Source organism: Chiloscyllium plagiosum, chromosome 15, assembly GCF_004010195.1.
Source record: "Chiloscyllium plagiosum isolate BGI_BamShark_2017 chromosome 15, ASM401019v2, whole genome shotgun sequence".
NCBI classification, from domain to species: Eukaryota; Metazoa; Chordata; class Chondrichthyes; order Orectolobiformes; family Hemiscylliidae; genus Chiloscyllium; species Chiloscyllium plagiosum.
This window is the reverse complement of record NC_057724.1, coordinates 47,257,988-47,276,979: the sequence shown is the minus strand read 5'-3', so window position 1 is coordinate 47,276,979 and position 18,992 is coordinate 47,257,988. Positions and strand designations below refer to the sequence as shown.

General features: G+C 40.6%; 1 protein-coding gene across 1 annotated transcript in view; it reads right to left on the bottom strand.

Moving 5' to 3' along the window:
* The window catches only part of mtmr8 (myotubularin related protein 8), a 60,282-nt gene extending 42,802 nt beyond the window's left edge, over positions 1-17,480 (bottom strand). The window contains exons 1-5 of the mRNA XM_043704846.1: positions 17,295-17,480; positions 13,038-13,160; positions 11,514-11,676; positions 4,550-4,707; positions 1,206-1,334 (exon numbers count right to left, since the gene is read on the bottom strand). Coding sequence (XP_043560781.1) covers positions 1,206-1,334; positions 4,550-4,707; positions 11,514-11,676; positions 13,038-13,160; positions 17,295-17,318 — 597 coding nt within the window. The 5' untranslated portion in view covers positions 17,319-17,480. The remainder of the gene's footprint in view (positions 1-1,205; positions 1,335-4,549; positions 4,708-11,513; positions 11,677-13,037; positions 13,161-17,294) is intronic.
* Between the last annotated feature and the right edge of the window lie 1,512 nt (positions 17,481-18,992).

Here is an 18,992-nt window from a genome sequence, read left to right as displayed (position 1 = left end):
CATTCTACTTAATTGTGATTCAGTATTCACATCGGCAACAATGTCTTGTTCCTGAGTGAATATTGACGAAAAGTATTCATTCAGTGTCTCCCCAATCTCTTCAGCCTCCACACGCAACTTCCCACTACTATCCTTGACTGGACCTATTCCTACCCTATTCATTCTTTTATTCCTAACATACCTATAGAAAGCCTTAGGGTTTTCCCTAATCCTATCTACTAAGGACCTTTCATGTCCCCTCCTTGCTGCTCTTAGCTCTCTCTTCAGATCCTTCTTGGCTACCTTATAACTCTCAATCGCCCCAATTGGACCTTCACGCCTCATCTTTACATAGGCCGCCCTCTTCCATTTAACAAGGGATTCCAATTCCTTATTAAACCACGGCTCCCTCACACGACCCTTTCCTCCCTGCCTGACAGGTACATACTTATCAAGGACACTCAATAGTTGCTCCTTGAACAAGCTCCACATATCAATTGTGCCCATGCCTTGAAGCCTACTTCTCCAAGCCACGCATCCTAAGTCGTGCCTCACCGCATCATAATTTCCCTGCCCTCAGCTATAACTCTTGCCCTGCAGTGCACACTTATCCCTCTCCATCACTAGAGTAAAAGTCACCGAATTGTGGTCACTGTCCCCAAAGTGCTCACCTACCTCCAATTCTAACACTTGGCCTGGTTTGTTACCCAGAACCAAATCCAGTATGGCCTCACCTCTTGTTCGCCTGTCTACATATTGTATCAGGAAACCCTCCTGCACACATTGGACAAACACCGACCCATCTAGCAAACTCGAGCTATAGCTTTCCCAGTCAATATCTGGAAAGTTAAGCCCCCATTAGGGATAAGCATTAGAGGTTGCATATGCCAGCAATATAAAAACAGTTAGAAAACTGCTCTTCGACATCTCCAGGCACCTTACAGTGGATGTAAGCTTTTGTGAAATGTAATCGCTGTTGTAAAGTAGGAAACATGGCAGCCAATTTGTGCAAGCTCTTACAAACAGCAATATAATAATGAGCAGAAAATATTTTGTGATGTTGATTGCAGAATAAATATACCGACAAGGATAATGTGGATAACTACGCTACTTATCTTCAAATAGTACCAGGAGATATTTTACATTCACCTGAGAGGGCAGACAGTGCATTTCTTTAAAGTCCTATCCAAGCGTCAGCACAAAATTAGAAATAGGTAAATACTTACATTATTCTCCTTGAAAAAATATGAAAGAACAGGAAACCGCCCTCTACTTCTGAACTTAGAACTGCCCACTATTACTGGCTTGCTCGCCTCTTTTGGAACACACAGAAATGTTGAATAGGTATTGCAAATCTAGAAGGAACCAAAATAATTGCATGGTAGAATCTGACAAGTATGTGGAGGGGATGCTCAGTTTTTCTAAAATGAATAACAGTTCACAAGAAAGCCTCATTTTGCTACCAATGTACAAAACTGAGGAAAAAACTTATAATGCTCTTACATTTCAGTTCAACTGAATAGGATATGATTTTAAGACCAACTTAATATTTATCCAGTGCCTTAACCCTAGCAAACCTTCAAAGTGCTTCACAAAAGCATTTTCAAACAAAATATGATACCAAGCCATTTAACACGATATTAGAGAAAGTGAATAATACAGTGCAGAAGGAAGTGGTGCAAGGCGTAGGTATCTGATTCATATATATTTAAAATGAATAATAATATATTTGTGAGTTTGGATCTTTGTCCTTTGTGAATGTTTCACTGGAGTCGAGTTGGCCGGAGCAGTGTCGGCAGTGACTCCCGGGTCACAGGCCTGATGCGTGGACTCTTTCAGCAGCAGGAGGTTGTCAGCTGTGGCGGTGTCAGTGCCCAGAGTGGGGGTTCCTGGCTGCGGTAGGCCCAGAGTGGGGACCTTGCAGAAGTCCTGGAGCTGTGTTTGAGACCCTGGCCAATGAAGGTGAACTCTGTTTAAGTACTTTCTTTTTATTCTTTTATACCTCAAAATGGCACTGGTTTGTTCCAACAGAACACTTTTCACTGTACCCCCCTAGATATATGTGACAATAAATGATTCAGTCAGTGAACAAGTGGCATATGGATTTTGGTCTGTCTGTATGAGAGGGTTTAATGATTAATTTGTAAGTATTTTTGGACCCATAATTTTTTTAAATCAGTTTGAGGGAGTTACCCTGGCTGATAATAGGAATTGGTTTGCATTGGGCTAATTGCATTTCATCTAATGTTGCCTTCTTCTGCACATACCTCCAACTTCCACGCCTCACAGTAACTTTCAGAGGTGCAAGTCAATGTTGCAATCGATGTTGGCATGCCAATCACCAAGCGCAAATGCCAGAGTGGCTGTGTCTGTGTGCAATCACACTGCTTAGAGGAAGCATTGATTGGAAGAGTTTTGCAAATGAACAAAGTAAACATTTAGAAGTAAAACGTCTGCTTTGAAAGCTTTTGATTTCAGTTCATGGAAATCCTGGTTGAATTCCGATGTATGAAATAGTTTCTCCAAGCAAAAGGAATAAGTTCAAAAATTTAGGAAACAAACTACCTCACTCTCAGGGCTTTAGTTTGAAAGCTCCATACACAGAAGCATTTGTTTAGAATGCTGGAGGGTTTATTCAAAGCTGAGAAAGTTTAAACTTAATTTTGTGACTAATCAAGGAAGAGGCTATCAGATACTTTAGACTGGGAATTAAAATAAATAGTTATGTTAAATCTATAGATGTGAAACAAAAGCAAACTGTCCATGTTGTTTGAGTGTTTCAACATGATGGAATTTGGATGGATGGGAGTGTAGTTTTACTGCATGTTTTGAAATCTTTCAATTTATGTTAGATATAAGTAGCTTGGTTTATTCTTTGTTTGCAAAATGAATTTCTGCTTTATTGTTATAACTAAATCTGCAGCACTGCAGATCTGTTTCAGCGAAAGACCACCTTGTTAAATAACTAAAACAAAATATAATCACTCAAGCCAGAATTCAGTCTGGGATCTGACTTGTACAGTTGCGATTTAGATTTGGATTCAGCTGGGATCATAACAGATGTCCCCTTCTACTCTTTAAACTAACTACCCAATTAGTCACACTAACATTTTTGTTCCCTCAGATCTGCTGTTTGTTTCCCCCATTTCAACTGTTTTTTGCATTTGTAAATGAGTGAATCTGTTTCCACCACTGTAAAAGGCAAGGTGAGATAGTCTGACTGACCTCAACACTCCCTTTTCTATTAGTGAAGATTTTCTTTTGTTAGTGTGTGCTAAGTAGGAGCAGTAGAAGAGTAATAAACAGGTTGCATTTTAGAAATCCCTTAAAAAGAAAGGAGATGTAAGTATTGATTCAGCTCCTGCAAACTAGGTACTAGGCATCAAAAAGCAAGAAGTCACGAAATACAGAATCTTTGCAAAAGTGAGTTTTGTAACTCAAATTCCTCAATTAAAATAATAGAGAATTAAGTGAGTGGAAAACATGATTATCCTTCATGTGTAGGTTTTCCAGTTATCTGGGCTGAACATAAACATGATCAAGCAAGAGTCAGGATTATTCCACTGTCATTTCAGAAGTGTTTAATCTTACTGCTTTTTGAATTTATGCAAAAACATTCTAGTTCCTAGAACTGAACATAAGAATAGAAGAATAGAAAATTAGCAGCATGAATAGGTCCTCAGGTCTCTTCCAATCTTGTGGAAAAGATTATGACCAATCTGATCATGACCTTTATTTTCCTTTCTCCCCCTTCTACACTTTGGCTTCCTTGTCAGTCAAGAATCTACCTAACTCTGCCTTAAAAATATTCAATGGCTCTACTTCTATTGTTCTCTGAAGAAGAGAATTCTGCAGACTTACAACATTCTTAAAGAACGTTTCTCATTTCTGTCTTAAATGGGCAACCACTTATTTTTAAACTGTGTCCCCAAATCTAGATTCCCCATTAGGGAAAACTCATTTTCATCATCCATGCTGCAAAGTAACCTCAGAATTTTACATTTCAAAAACATCAGCTCTCATTCTTCAATCAAACAGGACCAATCTTTCCTCATTCTTCATGACCATGCAGCTTGTTAAAAAGCTACCTCAATCTAATTCTCATCTGATGCCAACTCTTTCACTTTTGATTGGGATTCAATAGATTGTGAATCAGAAAGTGGGAACTGTAATTAAAGTGGTTTTTATATCTTTACCTTGTTTAAAGAGGGAGAACAACCATAGCACTCAATCTGCTGCTCTGGTTGAGACCAATTAAATTATTAGAGCAGACTACACTCCAATTCTAGCATTTTCTGATGTGATAAATAGGAAGGGTTGAGAGAGATATGGGCCAAATCCTGGCAAATGGGACTAGATTAATTTAGGATATCAGATCAGCATGGACAAGTTGGATCAAAGGGACTAGTCCATGCTGTACTTCTCTATGACCATTCTAGGCAGTGGTTGTTCAAGCAAGGCTAAGAATTGTTGAGATGCTCATAGCTATCTATCTAATAACTATAGTGCCACTGAAGAGAAAACACACAGGATCAAAAATCAAAAGCAGCAGAGAATCATTAGTGCTCACCTCATAATTTTCATTTACATCAGTCTGTTCCCAGTATTCATTTGGTACTCCCATACGCTGGAAATCATCTTCTATATCTATTATTTTCCAACCCATTCCTCTGCTCATTTCAGTCTGCTTAGGGTTGTATGAGAAAGCATAAAGTTCCTCAAACACCACTGAAATACAAATAACATTTTCAAGAAATTTAATAGTAGTTAAACACTTGTTATATTAAAGGAATGTTTTCAACAATTATCAATAAAGAAGTCCACACATGCACCATTATTAAAAGTGTTAGGCACCATTCTACACCTTCCACTGCTTTTGATCTGTAAAGTCTAAATATGTGAAAACTCATGACTGTTGAACGTCTCTAATTTGAGTAATTGAACAGTCTACATCCAGGTCCAGGGTTTTTGATCTCCAATATGTAATGCATACTCTCCCCCTTTGGAACATAGTCCACTGATACATAGAAGCATCTTCGCATAGGTCAGTGGATCAAACGTTTTGGAACCAAGAAGCATGTATTATGATCCTGAAGCTTAACTAGTTAAAGTCATGCAAGTTATCAAAGAAGATCACTGATTAATATGCCCGTGATTACTCTAGGACAAAACATCCATTTGGATTTTATAGTTAATTATTGGGAAGAGAATTCCAGCCAAGTGACTAACCTATCTATGTGTTTATGCCAAAGGTGTTTTAGGAAAAAGATCTACCTATATCTTCTGAATATTTACTAACAGGTTAATATCTCTGCAAATCAGCTTTTTTTTATTGCCTAAGCCAATTATCATGGAATTATCATAGAGATGTACAGCACGGAAACAGACCCTTCGATCCAACTCGTCCATGCTGACCAGATATCCCAACCCAGATTCTGGATTAGTGGTGCTGGAAGAGCACAGCAGTTCAGGCAGCATCCAAGGAGCTTCGAAATCGACGTTTCGGGCAAAAGCCCTTCAGATATCCCAACCCAATCTAGTCCCACCTGCCAGCAGCTGGCCCATATCCCTCCAAACCCTTCCTTTTCACAAACCTATCCAGGTGCATTTTAAATGTTGCAGTTGTACCAGCCTCACCACTTCCTCTGGCAGCTCATTCCACACACATTCCACCCTCTGTGTGAAAACGTTTTATATCTTTCCCCTCTCACCCTAAACCTATGCTGTCTAGTCCTGGGCTTCCCTACCCCAGGGAAAAGATCTTGTCTATTTATCCTATCCATGCCCCTCATGATTTTATAAATCTCCATCAGGTCACCCTTCTGCATCCGACACTCCAGGGAAAACAGCCCCAACCTATACAGCCTCTTCCTATAGCTCAAATCCTCCAACCCTGGCAATATCCTTGCAAATCTTTTCTGAACCCTTTCAAGTATCACAACACCTTTCTGATAGGAAGGAGACCAGAATTGCACGCAATATTCCAACAGTGGCCTAATCAATGTCCTGTATAGCCGCAACATGACCTCCCAACTCCTGTACTCAATACTCTGACCAATAAAGGAAAGCATACCAAACGCCTTCTTCACTATCCTATCTACCTGCGACTCCACTTTCAAGGAGCTATGAACCTGCACTCCAAGGTCTCTTTGTTCAGCAACACTCCCGAGGACCTTACATTAAGTATATAAATCCTGTTAAGATTTGCTTTCCCAAAATGGAGCACCTCGCATTGATCTAAATTAAACTCCATCTGCCACTCCTCAGCCCATTGGCCCATCTGATCAAGACCCTGTTGTGATCTGAGGTAATCCTCTTTGCTGTCCACTACATCTCCAATTTTGGCATCAGCTGAAAATTTACTAACTATATCTCTTATGCTCACATCCAAATCATTTATGTTAATGACGAAAAGTAGCGGACCCAGCACCGATCCTTGTGACACTCCACTGGTCACAGGCCTCCAGTCTGAAAAACACACTCCATCACCACCCTGTCTTCTACCTTTGAGCCAGTTTAGTATCCAAATAGGTACATAGAAAAGTACAGCACAGAACAGGCCCTTTGGCCCACAATGTTGCACCGAAATTTAATCCTAATGTAACATATAGTAACTTAACCTACGCACCCCTCAACTCACTGTTATCCATGTGCTTAAATGTCCTCAATGACTCTGCTTCTACCACCATCGCTGGCAATGCTTTCCATGCATTCACAACTCTCTGCGTAAAGAACCTACCTCTGACGTCTCCTTTATACCTTCCTCCTAATATCTTCAAACTATAACTTCTCGTACCAGTCAATCCTGCCCTGGGGAAAGGTCTCTGGCTAGTGACTCTATCCATTCCTCTCATTATTTTGTACATCTCGATCAGGTCTCTCTCTTCCTCTTTCTCTCCAGAGAGAGAAGTCTGAGCTTATTCAACCTTTCTTCATAAGGCAAGCCCTCCAGTCCAGGCAGCATCCTGGTAAACCTTCTTTGCATCCTCTCCAAAGCCTCTGAATCTTTCTTATAGTAAGGGCAACCAGAACTGGACACAATATTCCAAGTATGGTCTCACTAGGGACTTGTAGAACTGCAGCAAAACCTCGTGGCTCTTAAACTCGATCCCCTGTTAATGAAAGCCAAACACCATATGCTTTCTGAACAACCCTATCCACTTGGGTGGCAACTTTGAGGGATCTATGTACTTTCACACCCAGATCCCTGTGTTCCTCCACACTGCCAAGAATCCTGTCTTTAATCCTATATTCAGCATTCGAGTTCGACCATTCAAAATGCATCACTTTGCACTTATCCAGGTTGAACTCCATCTGCCATTTCTCAGCCCAGCTCTGCATCCTGTCTGCATTGCACTGAAGCCTGCAGTAGCCCTCTATACTATCAACGACACCTCTAACCTTTGTGTCATCTAGAAATTTACTAACCCACCCCTCAACCTCCTCATCCAAGTCATTTTTTAAAAACTACAAAGAGTAGAGACCAAAGAACAGAGCCCTGCGGGACCCCACTCAAAACTCTCCTCCAGACAGAATACTTTCCATCTACAACTACACTCTGCCTTCTGTCAGCCAGCCAATTCTGAATCCAGGTAGCCAAATCTCCCTGTATCCCATACTTGCTGACTTTATGAATGAGCCTATCATGGGGAATCCTATCAAATGCCTTGCTGAAGTCCATATACACCACAGCTACTGCTCAACCGTCGTCGACCGGTCTTGACATCTCCTCAAAGAACTCAATTAGATTTGTGAGGCATGACCTACCCCTCACAAAGCCATGCTGACTGCCTTTAATCACACTATGCTTTGCCAAAGAGTCACAAATCCTATCCCTCAGAATTCTTTTCAAAACTTTGCTGACCACAGATGTAAGACTTACTGGTCTGTAATTGCCAGGGATTTCCCTATTACCCTTCTTAAAAAGAGGAACAACATTTGCCTTCTTCCAATCCTCCGGTATGACTCCCATGGAGAGTGAGGAGGCAAATATCCTTGCCAGCGCTTAGCAACCTCCTTTCTCACTTCCCGAAGCAGCCTAGGATAAATCTAGTCTGGCCCTGGAGTCTTATCAATCATAATGTTTTCCAAAATTTCTAGTACATCAACTTCATCAATTTTGATCTGGTCAAGACTGTATCCCAGCTCCTCTAAGTTTTCATTTACAACAAGTTCCCTTTCCTTGGTGAAAACCGAAGCAAAAAACTCATTTAGGGCTTCCCCTATCTGCTCAGACTCCACACACAAGTTCTCTCCGCTATCCCTGATCGGCCCTACCTTCTCCCTGATCATTCTCTTATTCGTCACGTATGAGTAAAATGCCTTTGGGTTCTCCCAAATCCTTCTTGCCAAGCCTTTCTCGTACCCCCTCCTGGCTTTCCTCAGTCCATTTCTGAGCTCCTTTCTAGCTCAGAATCCTCTAAAGCTGTGCTAGATCCTTGCTTCCTCCACCTTACATAAGCTGCCTTCTTCCTTTTGACAAGAAGTTCCTCTGTTCTCATCATCCAAGGTTCCTTAATCTTACCCCTTCTTTCCTGTCTCAGAGGAACAAATTTGTGCATCACTCGCAACAGCTGTTCCTTAAATAGTCTCCATGAGATCTAACCTTGCTAACCAGTCTCCCATGGGGAACCAAGGTCCATATTCACCAGTCCTTAGATCTGTCACATGGGCTTCTACAATCCAGAGTTCTGAATTGAATAGAATTATTCAGGTGAATGCCTTGTATGCCACACATTATTTTAGAATTGTAACTGTTTTCGTTGGAGAGGAGACTTGATAGAGTTTTTCAAAATCATGAGGGATCTGGACAAAGTAGATAAGGAGAAACTGTTTCCACTGGTGAACAGATCAAGAACCAGAGGACACAGTTTTAAAGTGTTTTGTAGAAGATGCAAGGTGAGAAAAAACGTTTTTCAACAGCAGATTTACCAGATCTCTTGGCTTCTTGCCTCTTATTATAAAGAGCACATAACATGCTGCACTGTGAATCTACTCTTTCTCATTCCTATGTTTGTTGATACATATGAGCATTTTAGCCCACATCAGCAGATCAAACGTTTTGGAACCAAGAAGTATGTATTATGATTCTGAAGCTTAATTAATTAAAGTCATGCAGGTTATCAAATACAATCACTGATTAATATGCCTGTGATTACACTAGGACAAAACATCCATTTGGATTGTATAGTTGATTATTGGGAAGAGAGTTCCAGCCAAGTGACTAATCTAATATCACTTAGGCCGAAGGTGCCATAATCTTTTTTCATGCCTCTCACCACAGATTGAACTATTCCAACTCTCTAGTGTCCTTCAAGTCCGGTACAAAATTCAATTCATCCAAAATATTGTCAAATATTGTTCACACATTAAATCCTGCTCAACCATCAGCAAATTTTCACTTATCTTCATTAGTTCCCACATCAGTCCTGTCTGCAATGCTTTAATTTCAGATATAGATTCCAATTTTTTTTTCTCAGAATATTAAAACTTTCCTATCTGTAATGTTCTGCACCCTACCAAGAACTTTGTATTTTTCTAACTCTGGTCTCTTATATATCTTCCACTCCCTTCATCTCAACAGCATTAGTTGTATCATTAGACATCTAAGCTATAGTTCAGGAAATTCCTATAGCATTTTGCCTGAGTTTTTACTCGCTCCCTTAATATATCTTCTCCCTTAATTCAGTATCATATTTGCTAGCTTACGTTTCTATAAAGCTCCTTGGAACATTTCTCAAGGAGAACATAAACACAAGTCATTTTTATTGATGTGGCAGTCTCCAACTTTTTTCACTTATCACCTAACTTTGGCCCAACAATATCTGTCAGCCTTAAAAGCATCAATGTATTTTTTCTTTCTTTTTCTCTCAACCCATTACGAATGAGTGTTCAACACTGTCAGTAGTTCAAAACTGTAAACCACCAAAGAGAATCATAGAGAGGTACAGCACGGAACAAACCCTTTGGTCCAACTCATTCATGCCAACCAGGTATCCTAAATAAATCTAGTCACATTTGCCAGCATTTGACCATATCCCTCTAAATCCTCCCTATTCGTATATACAACCAGATGCCTTTTAAATATTGTAATTATATCAGCTTCCACCACTTCCTCCGGCAGCTCAATCCATACATGCACCACCCTTCTGTGTCAAAAAGTTGCCTCTTGGGTCCCTTTTAAAGTTTGTCCCTCTCACCTTAAACTTATGCTCTCTGGGTTTGGATACCCCCACCTTAGGTTAAAAAAACTCATTTATTGACCCTATCCATGCCCCTCATGATTTCCTCAGCCTCCGACACTCCAGGGAAACTAGCCGCAGCCTATTCAGCCTCTCGCTATAGCTCAAACCCTCTACCCTTGGCAATATCCATGTAAATCTTTTCTGAACCCTTTCAGATTTTACAATATCTTTTCTCCAGCAGGGAGACCAGAATTGCACACAGTATTCCATTGGCCTAACCAATGTACTGTACAGCTGCAACATGACCTCCTAATTCCTGCACTCAATGCACTGACCAATAAAGGCAAACATACCAAATGCTTTCTTCATTACCCTAACTACCTGGAACTCCACTTTCAAGGAACTATGAACTTGTACTTCAAGGTCTCCTTGTCCAGCAACACTCCCTAGGACCTTACCATTAAGTGCATAAGCCCTGCCTTGATTTGCCATTCCGAAATGCAGCACCTCATATTTATCTCAATTAAACTCCATCTGCCACTCCTCAGCCTATTGGCCCATCTGATCAAGATCTCATTGTACTCGGAGGTAAGCTTCTTCGCTACCCATTACACCTCCAATATTGGTGTCATCTGCAAACTTACTAACCATAACTCCAATGTTCACAACCAAATCAGTTATACAAATGACAAAAAGCAGTGGATCCTTGTGACACACGACTCGTCACAGGCCTCCAGACTGAAAAACAACCCCCTCACTACCACCCTCTGTCTTCTATCTTCAAGCCAGTTCTGATCTACATGGCTATTTCTCCGTTTTCCAAGGGATCTAACCTTGCTAACCAGTCTACCATGAGGAACCTCATCGAATGTCTTACTGAAGTTCATATAGATCACCTCCATTACCTTGCCCTCATCAATCCTCTTCGTTACTTCTTTAAAAAACTCAATCAAGTTAGCAAGACACAATTTTCCTTGCATCCATTTGATATTGGATCATTAAGCCAGGACAGGAAACACTCCCATCCATTTGCCTCGTGTGCTTTAAATTAAAGTTTGAGAAATAGCCTATTGTCTTATTACATATTGCACCATGAATGGCAAGTTAATTTACTGCTTTCCTACTTGGGATATTGTTGTGTATAAATCAGCTGTCACGACTGCCCACATAAGCAGCACACCAAAGTTGCGGTGCACGTTTTTCTAATGTGATAAGGCACTATATAAATACATACATTTGTACAGACTACGTGGAATACACCAATAGTAATGTCAAAAACTTACATCAATGAAAGTAATCCATACAGTGGTTAAAATACAGTCATCAATTTACACACTAAAGGTATGGTACCTGGTTGTGACAGTCTGAGAAGTGAACTGTAAACATCGTGGCAATCACGTTCTCGACAAATAATGAAATGAGCAACTCTGAAGTTCTTGCAATGAATCAGCAATGGGTATCCTGTAGAAGTAAGGGGGAGCTTCTCTATCGCTGAAATATGATGGTGCAAAATCTGTGAAGTATTATTTTAAAAATTAGAAATTAATTTTATTAATGGCCTTTGAAGTCCACACAATGCTCTATTATTCCACTTGTGAACAGCAGTTACAACATCAGCCCTCTGCATACAGTATTCCCAATTCTCTTTGTTGGATCAAGTTATTAAATAAAATTTGAAGTGAAAATTGATATGACTGCTGTCTACTGGCAAGCGCATTACTGTAGCATTCAGCCAGAAGGAGAAATGAATAAACAATCCCTATCTTCAACTTCAATTAGTGTCTTCTGATTAGAATTAAAAATTCTGAATTCCAAATATTGAGTATAAAACGATAAGCAATGTCAATCAGGAATTGGACTAAAGTTAGCCAAATCCATTTGACACTGGATCACAAGAGCTAGGACAGGAAACACACACATCTTATTTGTCTAGGCTTGTTTAGAATTTAAGTTCCATAAGTAAAGCCTGTTGTCTTTAGATTAGATTAGATTAGATTGTTTACAGTATGGAAACAGGCCCTTCGGCCCAACAAGTCCACACCGCCCCGCCGAAGCGCAACCCACCCAGACCCATTCCCCTACATTTACGCCTTACCTAACACTACGGGCAATTTAGCATGGCCAATTGAACCCGGGTCTCTGGCGCTGTGAGGCAGCAGTGCTAACCACTGTGCCACCGTGCCGCCCATTGCACCACTAATTGCAAGTTAATTCACAGCTTTCCTACTTGGGGATAGCTGTAAGTTGTGAGAAATGTTATTAGAATGAAATTTGAATTTGAAATCTGGATCAAAAAAAAGTTCAACATGGTTTATCCCAGCAAATTTCAAATGTTTCTTTCTTGTTTCTTCCTGGTTTCTTCCTCGCTTGCAAATAGTTCATCCTACATTCTATTTTCTTCCTACCTACATCTTGGCTCACAAAGTCAACATTTATGAGTTTACTACTCTAACTGCTTTGAGAAAAGAATGAGTTAGATGTCTTTGCTCCCTTGATCTTTCCTTCCTTCTACAACTTCGGGCATTTAATAATCATGCTTTGCATCACCTGAGCATTATTTCACTTCGTTAAACCTTGGTGACTTATAATACTAACTTTAAGCATCACTTCGATTTCATAAAATATCTTAAAACATAAAAGGTCTTCGGAAAGTTATTAAAAACTCAACCCTAAAATCAAAAACTTCATCCAACAGGAACAGGACAAGTTTAGATCAAAGGCTCATGTTACACTTTATTGAAGTCAAAGGCACATAAAAATTAGATGGTGCATAGCGTGCAAATGTGTATCATTCCCATCAGGTGTGTTCAGTAAAGTGTGAATTTCTGCTTTAAATTCAATTCAAAAGTAGCAAAGAAAAATGTCACGACATACCCATGTCTCTTTGCGAATCTCTGGTGATGATTCTACATAAATCAGATGTGTCGCAGTCAAGTAAAGTGTTCCTACAGCTGGCTTCTTAAAAGTAAACCGGTCTAGTAACTTTACTTGCTCTACCTGTAAAAAATAAAAAGCAAACGTTAGGATTGAAATGAGCAACTCTGAAGTTCTTACAATGAATCAGCAATGGGTGTCCTGTCGAAGTAAGGGCAGCTTCTTTATCACTGAAATATGATAGTGCAAAATCTGTGAAGTATTATTTCAAAAGTTAGTAGCTAGCCACCACTGGACAGGTGTCATTGTGACATGGCTGATGAGGTATCGTCAATATTGGTTAAAGGCTACATTTTTAAAAATCCCTTCATGGGATGTGGAAGGCACTAGCTAGCCAAATATTTATGGCTCATTCCTAACTATCCTGGAGGTGGTGATACGCTGCCCTGTTAAACTTCTGCAATCCACCTGCTATCGGTAGGCTATGAGGAAAGGAGTTCCAGGATTTCAAGTCAATAACAATTGAAGAAATGGTGATATATTTCCAAGTCAGAATGTGTGTAGCTTGGCTGGAACTTGCGGATGATGTTCCCATGCTTTTACTGCATTAACCTCCTGAGTAGTTGTGTTTATTTGGAAGGTGCCATCAGAGAAGCCTTGGTTAGTTCCTGAAATGCATCATGTAGATAGTGGATAGGCAAAGGTAGAAATGAGGAGAGTTATTTGCTAGAGATTACTAGCCTCCGATCTGCAGTTATAGCTACAGTATTTACATGGCTGGTCCAATTAAGTTTCTGGTTAATAGTAACCACTAGGACATCAACAACGAGGCAATCAATGATGATGATGCAATTGAATGACAAGCAACGATGATTAGATTCTCTTTTGATAAAGAAGATAGCTGTCTGACACATAAGCAACAAGTACCATATACACCAAACCTGGTTGACGCCTACGTCTTGCTTCATATGGACACCCAAAGACTCTATTATGTACTATGAAGGAGGTAGTCATTCAGCCCATTATGTCAACAAATCTGATTACACTAATCTGATTTTCCAGCTTTTGGCCCTTGGCTCTAGAGGCAATGGCAATGCAAGAGAATATCTAAATGCTGCTTAAATGTTACAAGAGGTTACTATTGGCCGGTGAGAGTTTCATTCATTCATGTAGTTTCACAGAAGCCCTGTTTTGATAGTAAGTTTACTAGCTCTGTTTAATATGTAATTAACAAGTACATACTAGTTGGGGAAACTGTTGATGTTCTGCGATCTGTTCGGGTCCTGAGAGATGGTTGGTAAGGGCTCATTAATATTATAAATCTTTCCATAGTTTTGGATGGGTCATGGAGACACTACGACGGTGAGAGTATTGTTCCTGAATAGGCTAGTAGCCTTTGATATTTATTCAGAGGCAAATTTTGATGTAAATAGGCCTGAAAATGGTTGAAGATGTGAAGGAGCAGTAACGAGTTTGGAAGGGATATTTTAATTTAGTCTATGTGGCAACAGTAAAATGCACTACAAAAACACGGTTTTATGAATGAATAAAAGAAAAAGTGTTATACTAAACCATGGGTTAGTAAAAGGTTACGAATGAATGAATGAATGAAAATGCAGTATTGATGAATATAGCAAGCTGATGAATGAGTTAGTAAAGAAACCTGTAACAGAATCTCTCACACTTCGGATCCTCCAGCTCAGACAGCTACCTGTTAAATCCCCTCCTCACACACCTTCGTGCAATCGCAGCCTTTCAGCAGTGACCAGAACATTGCACATCATCCCACTTGTTATCTAACCAGCATTATATACAGTTCCAACAAAGCCTTCTTGCTCTTATATTCTATGCCATGGCTAATAACGAGACAAAATCGATATACTTTCTTAGGCACCTTACTAACCTACTCTGCTACCTTCAGGAATCTGTGGATATACACACCAAGGTCTTTCTGATCTTCTGTACTTTCTAGGGTCCAACAATTTATATTGTAATTCCATGATTTGTTAGCCCTCCCCAAGGTGCATTATTACATGCTTTTCCAGGGCAAATTCCATTTGCCATTGCTCCATCCAGCTGACCGGTCTGTAGATATCTTCTTGCACTTTGCTGCTATCCTCCTACCAATTTTTGTGTCATCCACAAACTTCTTGATCATACCACAACATTTATGCCCAAACATTACTATTCACCTCAAATGGGCTCCAGCACCAACCCTGCAGAATCCCACTGGAAATAAATTTCCAGTCACAGAACCATCCCTCCAAGTCACTCTCTGCTTCCTGCCTCTCAGCTAATTTTGGATCCAATGTGCCATTCTGCCTTGGAATCCTTGACCTAAGTTTTCAGGAATACGTTAAAGGGAGAGTGAGAGAGGTAAAGGAGTTGAGGCTTAAGAATGGAATTTCAAACGTTAGAGTCTTGGCAGGTATAAATGCCATCATCAATAAGGAAGCAATGAAATTAGGAATGCTCAAAAGGACAGAAAAGCATAGAATATACTTCACAAAAATATGCCATTAAACCCAATTTGAAGATGTCTGGTGGGTTTACTTACAGCTAAACTAACAAAGAGTGTTAACTCCAGACACAGTCTGTACCTCAAAAGCTATACAGCAGACAAACTGTGACCTGTGGTTATGTGACAACATCGAGGGTACTTGGCTCTTTTACATCTTAATCTTTTAAATGGACATCATTGCAAAAACGGCAACATAATAAAAAGAGTGTATCAGATGATGTTTGATCTCTTTAGGGATGCTTTGAGGATATCTTTAGCATGCTTCTATTGAATTGCTGAGTGTGTCCTGCCATGACCAAGGCATGGGGTACAACAATTGCTTCAGGGTTTTGGTGTCGCTGTGAAAGACATATCCCACAAATTGTGTGTGATCAATGGGAAAATGGGTCTTGCACATCCACCAAACTAAGATTCTTCCCCTGCCACAGACTGCCATATTACAAAATATTTTGCACCCCAAATCAAGTAAAAACATGGGAAGGGTTCTAAAAAATGTGGATCATTTCTCATTTTTTGGAACTCACCTCCCAACAAAAGTAGACACTGACAATGAAATTCATCACTGTCTCTAATGTGCCAAATTAGCCAAGGCTACACAGCTAAGAAGTGGTAAAAATCCTCGAGGAGTTTGAGATTAAGCTAAGATTTTTAAGAGAAACTTTGCAATATGTGGAGCTTTTCAATACAGAGACAGTGCAGGACAGAAAGCCTGGTTGGACAGTACTGGATTAACCTGGAGATAAATAAAAATGTCACAGGGTTTTGACAGATGTGCCAAGGTTGGGGTGGAAATGCAGTGAAAAGTACCCTTTGGCAGAAGGATACTTTCAAGCTCAGCCAAAGATCAAATACACAAGAACATACCAACTGAACTCCAAGTTCTATTTATAAATGTAACATTTAAAACAGCATTGCCAAAAAGATTTTCCAATGTCACAGAATCCAAAGAAACCAGAACATGACAAAAATCACAGTTTCCTGAATGGTAAATTCAGAGGGAATCAGGGCAATACACCTGACGGACAGCTGCAGAACATTTTCACTAGTAATGCAATAGGTAAATCAAAAGTGATAACCTCAAAGGCACTAGTTTGAAAATCTATTCTTTAAAGCACAAAAGTAATTTTATCATATGTGAAATCTTGTGCATAAGCTAACATGCTAACTATGCATCCTGTGTACCTTAGCTGCATTAAATATCTCAGCAACATGATGCCATATGTTTAATATGATAACAATCTTCAGATTAGCCACTTTGACTCAGGTTAAGGCTCGACTCTTGTTGATTCAATGTCAGCTTATACTTTCACTATGACATAGGGAGTGGACTAGAAGTGGAAGGAAATGAGTTTGCAACGAGGACAGAAGCAAGCCCAAACATTCAAGCTTTCCCCAAAAACAGCGATTCGTATATAAATTTGAGAAGCAGCATAATGCATTCTGTTCAATCAGATTAACCGACTGTCAGGGAGAGCATTTCAACTTTACCAACTCCAATCTGAGCCCTCCACTCAACTTAATTATGAATTTATAATGTGAGTCGATATGCCTGCTCTTCTGTGATAGAAAAATAACTTCAAAGCAACGAAGCTTAAAATAACAGGAAACCCGAGGCAGGAAAAGGAAATGAAAGGCAGACGGTAGAAGTGAATGATGAGAGTCAACATGAACCCGCTGGAGTTACAGCAGCTTTTAATATTTAGACTGACATGGCCGGGAGAGGGCTTTTCTCCTACCTTGGGTGTTATAATGTATTCCATTGTGGGAAGCCACGATCAGGAACTTGACTGAAGAATCAAAAAGCTTGGAGCCTTCATTTCTGTTTTTAAACAGAACTCCAGCCATCAACACCGTTACAGTCCGCCATCACTGACACGGTCCTCCACATGCACATCACGCGAGATGTCGCTCCGCCTCTGGCCCGGCCCAGGACGTGCCTCAAAGCATTTAGCTCCGCCCATTCAGCGCCACAAGACCTGTCCTCGGTCTCAGCCCCGCCCCCGGTTCATAGCCCCGTCCTTTGCCTTTGCCCGCTCCCTTGCCCCGAATCCGGCACAAGGCCGTGCCCAGGACCCAACCCTCAAATTCCCTCCTCCCCAAACCAAAGCCCTGTCCGGACCTGCCCCAAGCCCTCGAGCAAACCCCGCACTTTCCCCGGCCATAGGACCAGGCCTCAGTCCCGCCCCTCGCTGTTCTCCAGAGCATGGCCCCGCCCCTCGAGCACGGCCCCGCGTCCCCAAAGACTTATTAGAGCAGGATAAATGTACATCATTAATACTGTGCCTCAGCTGAGTTCGGCATAGTTGCTTGTCTGAAGTCTGCGTCTCTGGTTTCTTTGCATTTTCAAAATGCTTTACAAGAAAGGTGTGATGGAATTTTTGGTGTGTTGTCCATCGTTAGTAGCACTTTAGAAAGATGTGGTCAGCTGTTTTCTTGAACGGTTCCATTCCTTGGTCTTTAGTGCAGGGTCCCCCAAAGTGGATGTTGGGATCCAAAGTGGTGATGGCAAACTGAAATTTTGCATCATAACCTCTGATGTAGCATTGTTAAAGCAAAGTAACAATGTTTTAATAAGTCATTCCCCAGCCCTGACTGCTCACAGAGCCATTGTGTCAGGTTTCAAACCATTCACCTAAGGAAGAGGTTTGGGAAGCATAGATGTATTGACACAATAGTACTGTATTTCCTGAGAAGGCTAAGGAAATTTGGCATGTCCACAATGACTCTTACCATTTTTTATAGATGCACCATAGAAAGCATTAAGGCTTGGTAAGGCAACTGCTCTGCCCGAGACCACAAGAAATTACAGAGAGTTGTGAATGCAGCCCATCCTTCTTATGAGTCCATCTACACTTCCCACTGCCTCAGGAAAAAGCTGTCAACGTAATCAATGAGGAGAAAGTGAGGTCTGCAGATGCTGGAGATCAAAGTTGAAACTTTATTGCTGGAACAGCACAGCAGGTCAGGCAGCATCCAGGGAACAGGAGATTCGACGTTTCGGGCACAGGCCCTTCTTCAGGAATGAGAAATTCCTGAAGAAATTCCTGAGAAAATCAGAATGAGTCATTCCTGAAGAAGGGCCTGTGTCCGAAACGTCGAATCTCCTGTTCCCTGGATGCTGCCTGACCTGCTGTGCTGTTCCAGCAATAAAGTTTCAACGTAATCAATGACTCCTGCCAACCAAGTCAGACTCTTTTCCACCTTCTTTCATTGGGCAGAAGATGCAAAAGTTTGAAAATACATACTAGTAGATTTAAGAGCAGCTTCTCCACTGTTAGCAGACCTCTGAATGGATCTCATATATTAGAGATGATTTTTTACTGCACCTTCCCTGTAGCTGTAACGCTAGTCTGCATTGTGTTATATCGCCCTGAAGAACTTATGTAAAGTATGATCTGTCTGGCACGCAAAGCAATACCTTTCACTATATCTTG